Here is a 12,089-nt window from a genome sequence, read left to right on the forward strand (position 1 = left end):
TCATTAAACAGACCTTAAAAGTTATTTGGGAAGTTCGGTGTGTTTAATAAATGAAACTTACTTAGACAAAACCTATTGAAAATCAAGAGAAATTCTTTTCCCGCCAAAATTTTAAACGGGCACACTGACCCATCTATTTTTTCTAACTTCGTATTTTGTTCACTGTGATTTTGTTTTAGAACGAACGATTTATCCTTTGATAGGAGAGCGAACATCCTTGAACTTCAAGTATTGAGCTATAAATTTCATAATTTGGAATGCTCATATAAATATGATAGATTTACAAGATAAATTAAATTCGATTCATCTCGTTTCGTTTCGCAGTTTATATGTACCCTTTCAAAACCGGTTTGGACGCAATCTATAAATAGTCTTTTATTGAAATATTTACTAAATAATTTATTCAACGCGAAGTCTATCTGTAAACTGTTTGTAGGTAAATATTTTTCAAATATTAGAATCTTGCAGGAACTGAAATACTTCAAAATATGGAAAGAAAATGGTCTAGTAAAAAGTTATTGCATGGACACTAAAATTATGGTAATTACGCAGACAGCAGATCTATAACACTTATTTCGAATGTATGATGCGAGCGAAAGTTTTTAGTCTGACACACACCAAATATTTCAGCCGAACAGCAAAGTCGAAAATCATTTCTGAATATCATCGTTTCTGGCATATTGCAAATTTGTATAGAAGTAAATGCATTTTCAATGAGCATTTATTTTAAAAAAATATAAGGTTATAAAGACAGTTATTTTGAAAAAAGTATATATATTTGGAAATTTAACTAAATTTTATGTGAAGGTAGAGTCAGATAGCCAAAAAAACAAAATGTTATAAATAAAAGTAGTATTTTATTATTTGAAACTGATTTTGCGCTGGTTAACTCAAGTTTTTTATGGATTTTTTCTCAATTTTTTTAACATACTGTGAATTTTGTTACTTTCTTAAAGTTTCCTCTGACAAACTTGCCAACCCCTTTCAATATGATGAAAATAGTAAGGTGCACCCCCAAAAATAGTAATTTGAGATAAAAATACTAAAGTTCATTTTCTGCTGCAAAAAGCTGATTTTATGGACAAAAATCACCAGTATTTTGGATGAATATAAAAAAATGAATTTAAATGTACTTTCATTCATGTTGTTTTTTGCATGGTTTAATAGTTTCATCACTTATAACTTCATCTAGACATATTTTTTAAATGTTTTTCAAACGAGAACAAACCATTGATACAGCTGTTAAGGAGTCATATAAACTAAATTATCTAAAGAATCTGAATCACTCAATATGAGAATTTCAATTATTTCATTGTATCATTTGGAACATAAAGATAACCTAAACGTCTCATGGAGTGTATGTATCTCAATAGTGGTTACATGTCTGCTGAAATTTTAAAGTATATCCAACAAATAACCTACAAAAATATGATTGCATAAGCAAAAGTGTCACTTTATTATTGACTACCTGAAACCCTATTATAGAATAAGTGCATGCTATGCGTTATTTGACATTATTTACATTTAGCTTGTTATTGGTTGATATTGGTTTGGTTTAAGAGCTCCTTAGAGCTCATTTTACTCTGTTTATTTGTACATACTATTCTAGTTTAAAATAAGTAGCATTTACCTTGAAGATTCCATTTTTTTGTACTTGCAGGGTATCACCATGAATGGATTCAAATGTGTAAAAATTACATTTGCAGTATGCAATATCTTATTTTTTGTAAGTATGTTTAGGGAGTAGACTTAGGGTAAGGGACACAACTCTTACAAATCATTGAAACATTTGTATTCAGCATTTTATATCAATCTCATGTAAGCATCAAAGTAACTTGAACTGATTTCATTCTGTTTCAAATGAAAGCTTGATATGCATTGTGAAATTGAATATGATACAAATCACTGATTTCAAAAGTTATGTCCCTTACTATAGGTCTACCTCTTAAGTGCCTGATTGGGAAACCTATAGTTGATTATGCTGTTTTGCTTTCCTAGAACGTCATGTAGGAAGGGAACGCAGTGTAATCAACAGTGGTTTTCAGATGATGGTCAGAAGGCCATTCATTAGTTATTTAGATTAAACATAAATTCCAAAGACTGTGCAATAAAACTATCATCTTGGTCATAAACATCCTGTTATTATTTACCAGTATTTGAATCATAAATTGTCTTTTCAAATACCTAAAGTGGCTTGATCTAAATTTTTATCTGTCATATCTTTTTTGTAACTCAAATCAAGTGTTATTCAATTTCTAGTGAATATAACAAAACTTACACAATAAAACCCTAAACACAGGATAAAGGATTGATAACCTAATGTATAAACACAATAAAAGACATATCTCTACTATGTTTTTCACTTGTGTCACCAACGGTGAAAGCAGATCTAGTAGCTGCTCAACTCCATCCTTCTACAAAACTTTAATAGAGCTATCCACTTCGTTTAATCTGTAACTAAACGTATTAAAGCTATATTATTCAAACCTTGCACACTGATTATATGAAAAGAAGATAATTTAAGATGGGTAATCCCTATTATAGAGAGATTTGAATATTTTTTCCTAAATTTTTGGCATGTTGAACTTAGCCATTTTTAAGACATTGACAAATATATAATGGTGATGCTGATCCAGACATGTATTGGTCTTGTTTATTCTACATATGTATCCATGATTAAGATTTCACTTCTTCTATTGATTAGTAAAATTTGTTATTTTAAAAATGTTTGGCTGTTATTTTAGACAATACCTGATTGCAAACAGAGATCCTCATAAGGATGTTCAATATTGTTTGTTACTACTATTAGGAACACATTGAATGCGCCATCAAAGGCACAATTTCATTGATATTTCGTCTTCTTTTAAAGATTATGGGTGTTGCTGCAATGTGTATAGGTATCTACCTGAAAGTGTCTCGGTCAGATTTTGTGGAGATTTTTGAGAGCAAGGAATTTGAGACATCATCAGCATTACTGATATCAGCTGGTATCATTGTTTGTGTAGTATCCCTTGTGGGATTTATTGGAGCATGGCTGAATAATCAGTGTATGTTAGGGTTGGTGAGTGCTTGTTTTCAGTTACAAGTAGGATTGCTGAATAACATTCAGTGTATGTTGAGATTGGTGAGTAACAGTCATATATCAGACACAAGTTTAGTGAATATCAGTGAATACAGGTATCTGTTACAAATAAGGTTGCTGAATAACATTCTACTTGAATTAGGATTGGTGAGTACCTGTTTCAGTTACAAGTAAGGTTGCTGAATAACATTCATGTTAAGTTAGGATTGGTGAGTACCTGTATCAGTTAAAAGTAAGGTTACTGAATAACATTCAATATATATTATGATCGGTGAGTTACAATCAATGAGTACCTGTTTCAGTTACAAATAAGATTGATGAATAACAAATCAGGTTATGTTAGAATTGGTGAGTACATGTATCAGTTACAGGTTAGGTTGCTTAATAACTATCAGTTAATGGCAGGTTGGTGAGTTTCTGTTTAAGTTATTGATTGAAATAGGGTAAGTTGTTGTTACATGTAGATACAGAGAAGATTCAGTGAGCATTAACTGAAAAAAACTGAAAAAAGTGTTATGATGCTTCAACTGCATAAATAAACAGTGTTTTGCATATATTTTACTACATGTATTTCTAAAGAAAGAATTGAGGATTTTGTTAATTTTTGAAAGTTTAACTTGGTCTAAAAGGTCTTGTGACCGATTGCCATGTCTTCATATCCACATTGTTGTCATCTGTTAACTTAACATCTTCAAACATCTTATTCTCCAAAAGTACTGGACAAAGTTTTATGAAAGTTGACATGAATCTTCTTTAAGGGTTCACAGCACAAAAAGTGAGATTGGATTTAAGGTCCATATGGCTGCCATGTCTTTTCGTAGAACATAAGGGTTAAGCCACTTATTTCAAAATACATCTCAAAAACTGTGAGAGGTATAGAAAAGTAAAGATGATTTCCTTCTAAGGATTGAAGAGCTTTACGAAAGTCTCAATAGGGTTGAAGTTACAGCTAGAACATCTCCTTTATTAGAGTTATTGTCTATGAAAGGTCAAAGAATGACTTTAAATGCTCAATTTAAGGAAACTTAGGTAATAGTAATATTATGTGCTAAAGTGCTCCTGTTTTAAGTTTATCTTCTTGGAGTGTTTTTCACTATGAATTTTTGTTGTGCCTTTTAATTTAAAGTTTTATCCTGGCATCTCAATCAAATTCAAATCAGTTTTGAGAAATCTAACTGATGTTGAATGTCACATTTATTTCATTTTTTTGTAGTACTTCATATTTGTGCTTGTGATATTTGCCATGGAGTTGGCTGCAGGAATAATAGCCTTTATATACAGTGGAGATGTAAGTACAGAGTAGTCAGATTTTCTAGTATTTTTTTCTAGATTCTTTTCTAGGTGCAGTAATACTGTCTGTTACCATTGTACATTGTACCTATACAAATATATGTTACTGGATTTTTCAGAATCTATCACTTGTTGATATGGCTCTAGGCCAGTCTAGGGTATTTCTGAATTGTCCTTGGAGAATAAAATGCATATACTAATTCCAAATTAGGGTATCAAGAATAATGTCATAATATGAAAAACTAGATCATATTTTGTTCATGCACTGAATGATTAATGTTTTTGGGTTTTTTTTTTTATGGAATGATAAGGAAATTTAATCTATATTTTATTAGTATAAATAGTGAGGGAGATTTTTTCTTGTGTATGCAATATAAATCAATTTTCATTTCCAACAATAATGAAAAACTCAAGTCATTCCTTACCTTGGAAAAGTAAAATAGTTCAAAAATTTGTCAAATTAACAGATCTTGAATAAAAAAACAATTCTAGTGTATGTAATTTTATTGTTGGTGAAAAAATATTTAGTCAAATACCAGGATCAACAATTAGCATATATATAGTTCATGATGCTGAGGGTCATATGGCAATATATTGACTGGTTGGTTGCCCCAATTTTAAATTTTTGGGGGGTGACTAACCAGTCCATATATTGCCATATGACCTGAAGTAACATGAACTATTTGCTATTTCATACTGTTTTATAAAGTTTACTCTGGATCATATGTGTGGAAGAAAAGAGAAAACAAACTTTATGACGTCACATTCTTAATTTGAAAGCGAGGCTGTCCATATAATTCTGGCCGGTCCATATCACGTTATATGGACTGTCAGTTATATCTAAGAAAGTAAACCAAATAAAATATTAAAAGTCTGTTATTTATTTATACACAAATGTAATTGTTTAGCTCAGAGAACCATAACTAAAAGTATCCTCATTATCATATTTGAGTGACTTTACATGTGGTGTTGATGTATTATCATTTTAAGGTAGAAAATATAATTAAGAGAGAACTACTAGAAGGACTGAAGAAAGATCAGACACGAAGTGCATGGGATAAATTACAAGAAAAGGTAGTTGATGTCTATTACAAGAATGTTAGAAATGACCCAGATTTCACAAAAGTGTTGGATTCTTAAGATGATTTCTAAGAATATCTTAAATGAGCATATATTGGAATACTTGGAATGTGTGGAATACTTGGAATGTGTGTGGAATACTTGGAATGTAAGAATATCTGTGCAAACCATATCAACTTTTACTAGATTATGCAAATTTTCTGACTTTCTACTCTTTTCAGATCATCTGGACCTTCTCCACTGAAAATACTATGTTAATTTTCAACAATTTAAATTACCTGCATCCTTAGGGTATCTATGTTAAAAGTTGCTTAAATTCTGGTGGTTGAGCATAAGGCATGGCCACTAATGCTTTTTAGGAAAAGTGATCTTGTCAGAGTTTTACAGTCATTGCCCTTGAATCACAGTTTTTTGCTAATATCTTGAAAATCATGATAGATAGGAAAAAAAACTGTCAATTGATAAAAATTCTTATAATAAGGTCTGTAGTAGGTCCAAGTAGTGTGTCAACTTCTTGTCTGTTGTTACCCTTGAAAGGCAAAAAGTAATGTTTTTGTTTTTGTTTGTTTGTTTGTGTGTTTGTTTGTTTTTTTTTTGCAGTTATTATCTTGAAAATCAAAATAGATGAAATGAAATATGAATTACATGATCTACATCAAGGTTATTCAGTTATTCAATAACTTTTTATAGAAGTTATTGCCTTTCCTCAAAGTAAAGAACCTTAGTGAGCAATACTCAATGTGGACATATTTGCCCTTTCTTGAAAATCTTGATTCCCTACACCCATAGAAATGGTCCTCCTTATCCAATTTCTGAATAATCAATCCAATCCAAATTTTTATTGCTACTAGTCATTCACCAAAGTTTTAGTGAAATATATCAAAAATAGAGACTCTATTCTGGCAACAAGTTTAAATCTATAATTTTTAAAGAAGTCTCCCTCCCAAAAAAGTGGTCCGCTTAGACCAAATGTGTGAAAATTAATCCCATCCAAGCTTTTATAGTAGTTAACTATTCACTTTTATTAAATAGAGGTCCTTTCCAGACTTCAAGCCTTAATCAATGATATTTTACTAGAGATCCCCCCTTCACCATTTTTTTTCTGAAAACCAATCCTATCCAAGACCTTTTTGCTATTAGCCATTCATCAAAGTTTCAAGGAAATCAGTAAAGAAATTGAGGTGCTATCCCGGAGCAAGAAGTTGTGATGGACAAACAGACAAAAGCATTATACCCCAAAAATTTCTTTCTGCTTTGGGTATAACTAAACATAAAGGGTTGAGTGAATCAGGCTCTTTATGCCTCTTGCTTTTACCCGTATTACTGATGTCAATTGTAATTGTATTTCATTATGGCTGTATTACATATTTCAGTACATGTGTTGTGGCGTCAATAACTACACTGATTGGTACGGAGTATATGATATACATAACTACAAAAATATCCCAGATTCCTGCTGTGGTTATATGGGCTGTGGACAAGCAGGTGGAAAAGTGGCATATATTATTGTAAGTACAATTTATAAATTACCACAGACTAGGCTATTTCTTCCCGGCAGGAAAGATTCAGTTATCTCGTGACAAAGTTTTTTTTTTCTCCCACTTAAACCAAACATTGTGCTTTTGAGTTTTATGTTTTTATTTATTACAGTATTGTGGATAGATTAATAATTTTGAATGTTCTGACATGGAATGCCTGCGCTACACCCCCCACCCAAAAAAAAAAAAAAAAAAATTACATTGTACATTAAGTTAATCTATTGCTGGACCCCAAAAACAAATAAACATCTAGAATTTTCTTCCTGATACATTAAGACATCCTTACAACATATGTGTAAACAAACAATAATGTCATTATCCAGCTTCTAAATACCCCTGGTAGCTATCAGCTGTTTCCTATCTTGGAAGCATGTATCCGATGAAACCATTTCCTTTTCTAATATGCACATTTAACATTGGTTTTTTCAGAGTTGTTATGAGGATGCCAAGGAGTGGATTAGTGATAACTTTTACCTGATTGGTGCTGCAGGCATCAGTATAGGAATTCTACAGGTAAAAACAAATATCTTAAATTTAATTTGGTTTAGTGATGATCTTTCATACAATTATGATTTTAGTGTTAATATTTCTGAATATATAATTGTAATAAGTATTGAATTTCTGAACAAAAAGTTATGAATTTCTCTAAGGGAAGGTAATTCTAGTACTTTATATTCCTAAAAGTGAAAAATTATTTATTTTATTGAAATAAACTACAGTGATTAAGATAATTGGGACATTAAACTCACTGCAAATTACCTTTATTTATTTAGAAATAGTAACATTTATTTTATGTGTTGTACGTGTATTTGGATATATTTCAGCTGAGCCTGGTTGTTGTGTCTTTTCTGCTGATCTGGTGTATAAGAAGAGAAAAAAGTTATCGGAAAAGATTCTGAAACAGGAATCAAAATTAAAAGAACATTAAACACCAAAGATACAGTTGTTTGTGGATGGGTGACTTGTAAAACATGGCATGGAATTGTTTTTGGATGGAGAGATTCAGAATGGTCATATGTTAATGGCATATAAAAATGGAAAAAGGGATTTTTTATTTAAAGACTAAAGATTTATGACAATAAAAACAATTTAACCTTATACTGTTGTACAAAATGAGGTCAACCCAATCAGTTATGATAGATTATATATGTGGTTTGATTTTGAAAGACTTAGTTGTAAGGATGAGGTTGATCCTAAACGTTATAACACCATGTTCATTAATAGGTAAAGACTCCATTATTTAATATTATTTTTTTAATTAGCCAATTGTTCAAGGTTTTATGCAATTCTAGGAAATAGAAAAATATTACATGTTGTTTTGATGGCATAAGATCAGTAGTCATCTCTCTATTTTTCCTGGTATTTGAAAAAAAATGTGTATCCTGTTGTTTTGTAAACTGATTTCATTACACTTCAGTTTGTATTGAGATTTATGTGGGTGCACTTTATCAGATAAAAAGAAAATAATTCAGGATCACCACAGTTCAAAATTCAAGAAAGGTGGTTTGAGATTGTGCAGACATGGATCTAGGATCTCAGCTTGGTAATCTTTTCAAAAGACATGTTTTTTTTTTGGTTTAGATCGAACTATTTCTGCAGTATTTGATGTGTCAGTGTTTAAATGAATAAACAATTTTTTGGTTTTCTGTAGCTGACTGGTATGTAACTCTAATTTTTCAACATTGTTGTCTTTGATGTGAAATTTACTGCTGTATTTGAAATCTATACATCAAAGATTTATTTGTATAAGATTTTCAGGATAATTGTGTCAATTGAAAGGTGATGTGATTATAAGTATACTACTGTGAAAGTTTGTGGGGTACCAATTTCGTGCTTTCCGTTGGTAGGCCAAACACCAAATTTGGTTCCCGACGAGAAGGAGAATCCCATTGATGTGTATATTGAAAACCTCAAAACCATGAATTCAAGAACCAACAAACTAGTGTTTCTTCCCTGATCCATGAAAATTGGTATCCACAAATTAAAGTACTTTCACAGTATCACAAAATAATGCTCTGTGATAACATATCAATTTTATAAACATGTGAGTTATATATATATTTTCATTTTTTTTATATTATGTATTTCAAATAAATTTATATTTTTTTCTGTGTTGTTTTATTTTAGTTAAGATATTGATCTTTGTATTTTATCATCCAGATTGTGTTGATAGTTTCTTCCTTACAATACTTGAGACCTATTTGTATATTGCTTGATCTTCTTACTTTTGCCTGAAATAGCTGGAGTTGATCATTTCCCAGAATATGTCTTAACAAGCTCAACAGGTGTATCGTACATGTAGAAAATTGGTCCATAACAGGTGTATCTTCAGAAACAGGTCCACAACAAGGGTACCATAGGAAACAGGTCCATAACTGGTGTATCATATGATATTGGTCCATGACAGGTGTATCGTACATGCAGGAAATTGTTCTACAACAGGTGTATCATAGGAAATTGGTCCACAACAAGTGTATCATAAGAAACAGGTCCACATATGAAGTTGGTATACAACAGGTGTATCTTATGAAATTGGTCTACAACAGGTGTATCATAAGCAACATGTCCACAATAGGCATATCATAAGAAACAGGTCCACAACAGGTATATCATGGGAAACAAGTCCACAACAGGTGTATCATATGAAATTGGTCAACAACAGGTATATCATATGAAACTGGTTCACAACAAGTGTATCATAAGAAACAGTTCCACAACAGGTGTATTATATGAAAGGTTCACAACATGTGTATCATAGGAAACAGGTCCACAACAAGTGCATCATAAGAAACAGCCAGGTCCACAAGAGGTTATCATAGGAAATTGTTCATCGATAAGTTTATAGGTCCACAACAAGTGTATCACCAGAAACAGGTTCACAACATGTGTATCATAGGAAATTGGTGCACAATAGGTGTATCATAAGAAACAGGTCCACAACAGGTGTATCTTATGGAATTGGTCTACAACAGGTGTATCATAAGCAACATGTCCACAATAGGCATATCATAAGAAACAGGTCCACAACAGGTATATCATGGGAAACAAGTCCACAACAGGTGTATCATATGAAATTGGTCAACAACAGATATATCATATGAAACTGGTTCACAACAAGTGTATCATAAGAACCAGTTCCACAACAGGTGTATCATATGAAACAGGTTCACAACATGTGTATCATAGGAAACAGGTCCACAACAGGTTATCATAGGAAATTGTTCATCGATAAGTTTATAGGTCCACAACAAGTGTATCATCAGAAACAGGTTCACAACATGTGTATCATAGGAAATTGGTGCACAATAGGTGTATCATAAGAAACAGGTCCACAACAGGTGTATCTTATGAAATTGGTCTACAACAGGTGTATCATAAGAAACATGTCCACAATAGGCATATCATAAGAAACAGATCCACAACAGGTGTATCATATGAACAGGTATATCATGGGAAAACAAGTCCACAACAAGTGTATCATATGAAATTGGTCTACAATAGGTATATCATAGGAAATTGTTCCACAACAAGTGTATCATAAGAAACAGTGCCACAACAGGTGTATCATATGAAACAGGTTCACAACATGTGTATCATAGGAAACAGGTCCACAACAAGTGCATCATAAGAAACAACCAGGTCCACAACAGGTTATCATAGGAAATTGTTCATCGATAAGTTTATAGGTCCACAACAAGTGTATCATGAGAAACAGGTCCACAACATGTGTATCATAGGAAATTGGTCCACAACAGGTGTATCATAGGAAACGGGTCCACAACAGGTGTATCATAGGAAACAGAGATTGCTATCGAACCTTTTCTCAGCTATTAACACGAGGGTGGGGATAACTTAAGTACAATGGGTAGGTACAGATGTGCGGCCCATATCGGTCTACTTTTTTTGACTAGTAATATATGAAAAGAGTAGGAATTTAGTTGCAGTATATGTGATTGGGGTTGAAATTTACAAATTATAGCCTATATTTATCAAATTTGAATCATCCTTAAAATCATCAGAGTAAATAAAGATTAAAACTTGACTGATAAGCAGAAAGGGATCCAATTAGCTCGCACATCTGTACCCTTTTACCAGTTAAGTTACCCCACTCCCCCGTGGTTATTAATTATATTTATAAGGAAGTGGTATAAGTCATATGTCATTGTCTTGTGTATATTTGTCTGATTTATGTTGCTTGCCGTAATTTGGTGCAGTAACATCAACGCCAATTGAATGTCCATGCAACTTTAAAGTCGGTATATTACTAAACAGTATATTATACATAAGCTCGACAGAGCCTTGAAAACATGGATTAATTATATACCCACGTACAGATATATACACATATCAACATTTTACATGGACATGGGGAATACAAGTAACAAAACAAAACAAAACATATAACATATGCATAAAGCAAGGTTTAAAAGCAGTTAAAAATACACATAAGGTTTTAGTTAAAACTCCATTAGAAAAGTAAATTACCACTAAAAGCAGTAAAAGAGCATCAAATTGTAAAAAATACTAGCGGACTATTTTAACATAAATGTATATAGTCATACAAGGATAAAAGCAATTAAGGAGCACCCAACTGAAAAAAATAGCTGCCTACATTGTCATAAGCATATATATAGACATGCAAGCCTTAAAGCAAAGCACAGTATGAAATAAAAGGATCATCACCAAGACATGATGTGGAAAAAAAACACGAAAAACCTGCGCCTATTAAAATGCAGAATGAACATGAACGCCCTAGCTTTCCCATTCCATTTACATATGTACCCGTACTTATAACGTTACAATTCCTCTCAAAATTCCTATGGAAGCTCATTCCATAAATTAGCTACTCCATATCTCAGTGACTATAGTCCATACTTCATAGGAACTGTTGGAGTAATTACAGATGAATCTTAGGAAAAATGAATATCCATTGATGAAAAAATAATACACATGAAGTCCTTAACCTAATACTAATGACAAATATATGAATTGTGTTTTTACAATAGATTTGATTTCTGAAAAGAATTGCGGCGTTTAAGAACCACTTCCGGGGTTGAAGTCTCGTTTTAGCTACACCAATTTTAAAATCAACACTTTAA

General features: G+C 31.9%; 1 protein-coding gene across 3 annotated transcripts; it reads left to right on the forward strand.

The window, feature by feature from the left end:
* The first annotated feature begins 344 nt into the window (after nucleotides 1-344).
* LOC148609788 (tetraspanin-9-like) lies at nucleotides 345-9,099 on the forward strand. 3 transcript variants are annotated; one of them, XM_088541024.1, is made up of 8 exons: nucleotides 345-436; nucleotides 1,661-1,726; nucleotides 2,870-3,061; nucleotides 4,296-4,370; nucleotides 5,363-5,446; nucleotides 6,826-6,960; nucleotides 7,420-7,503; nucleotides 7,815-9,099. In XM_088541024.1, exons 2-8 carry the CDS (start codon nucleotides 1,670-1,672, stop codon nucleotides 7,887-7,889), a joined length of 702 nt encoding a protein of 233 aa, XP_088397150.1. In that variant the 5' UTR covers nucleotides 345-436; nucleotides 1,661-1,669; the 3' UTR covers nucleotides 7,890-9,099. The 3 variants fall into 3 exon arrangements, with proteins under 3 accessions (XP_088397150.1, XP_088397151.1, XP_088397149.1); XM_088541025.1 differs by having other exon boundaries at nucleotides 372-432; XM_088541023.1 differs by having other exon boundaries at nucleotides 398-540.
* Nucleotides 9,100-12,089: the final 2,990 nt, after the last annotated feature.

This window comes from Perna viridis, chromosome 8 (genome assembly GCF_037379345.1).
Source record: "Perna viridis isolate PV_CMFRI_1.1 ecotype Kerala chromosome 8, ASM3737934v1, whole genome shotgun sequence".
In the NCBI taxonomy this organism is placed as follows: Eukaryota; Metazoa; Mollusca; class Bivalvia; order Mytilida; family Mytilidae; genus Perna; species Perna viridis.

Bases quoted from the DNA above. Each gene is read 5' to 3' on its own strand.
- LOC148609788 (XM_088541023.1), top strand. The intron at 3,062-4,295 runs GTGAGTGCTTGT...ATTTTTTTGTAG, and splicing joins ATCAGTGTATGTTAGGGTTG to TACTTCATATTTGTGCTTGT. The intron at 5,447-6,825 runs GTAGTTGATGTC...TACATATTTCAG, and splicing joins GGGATAAATTACAAGAAAAG to TACATGTGTTGTGGCGTCAA.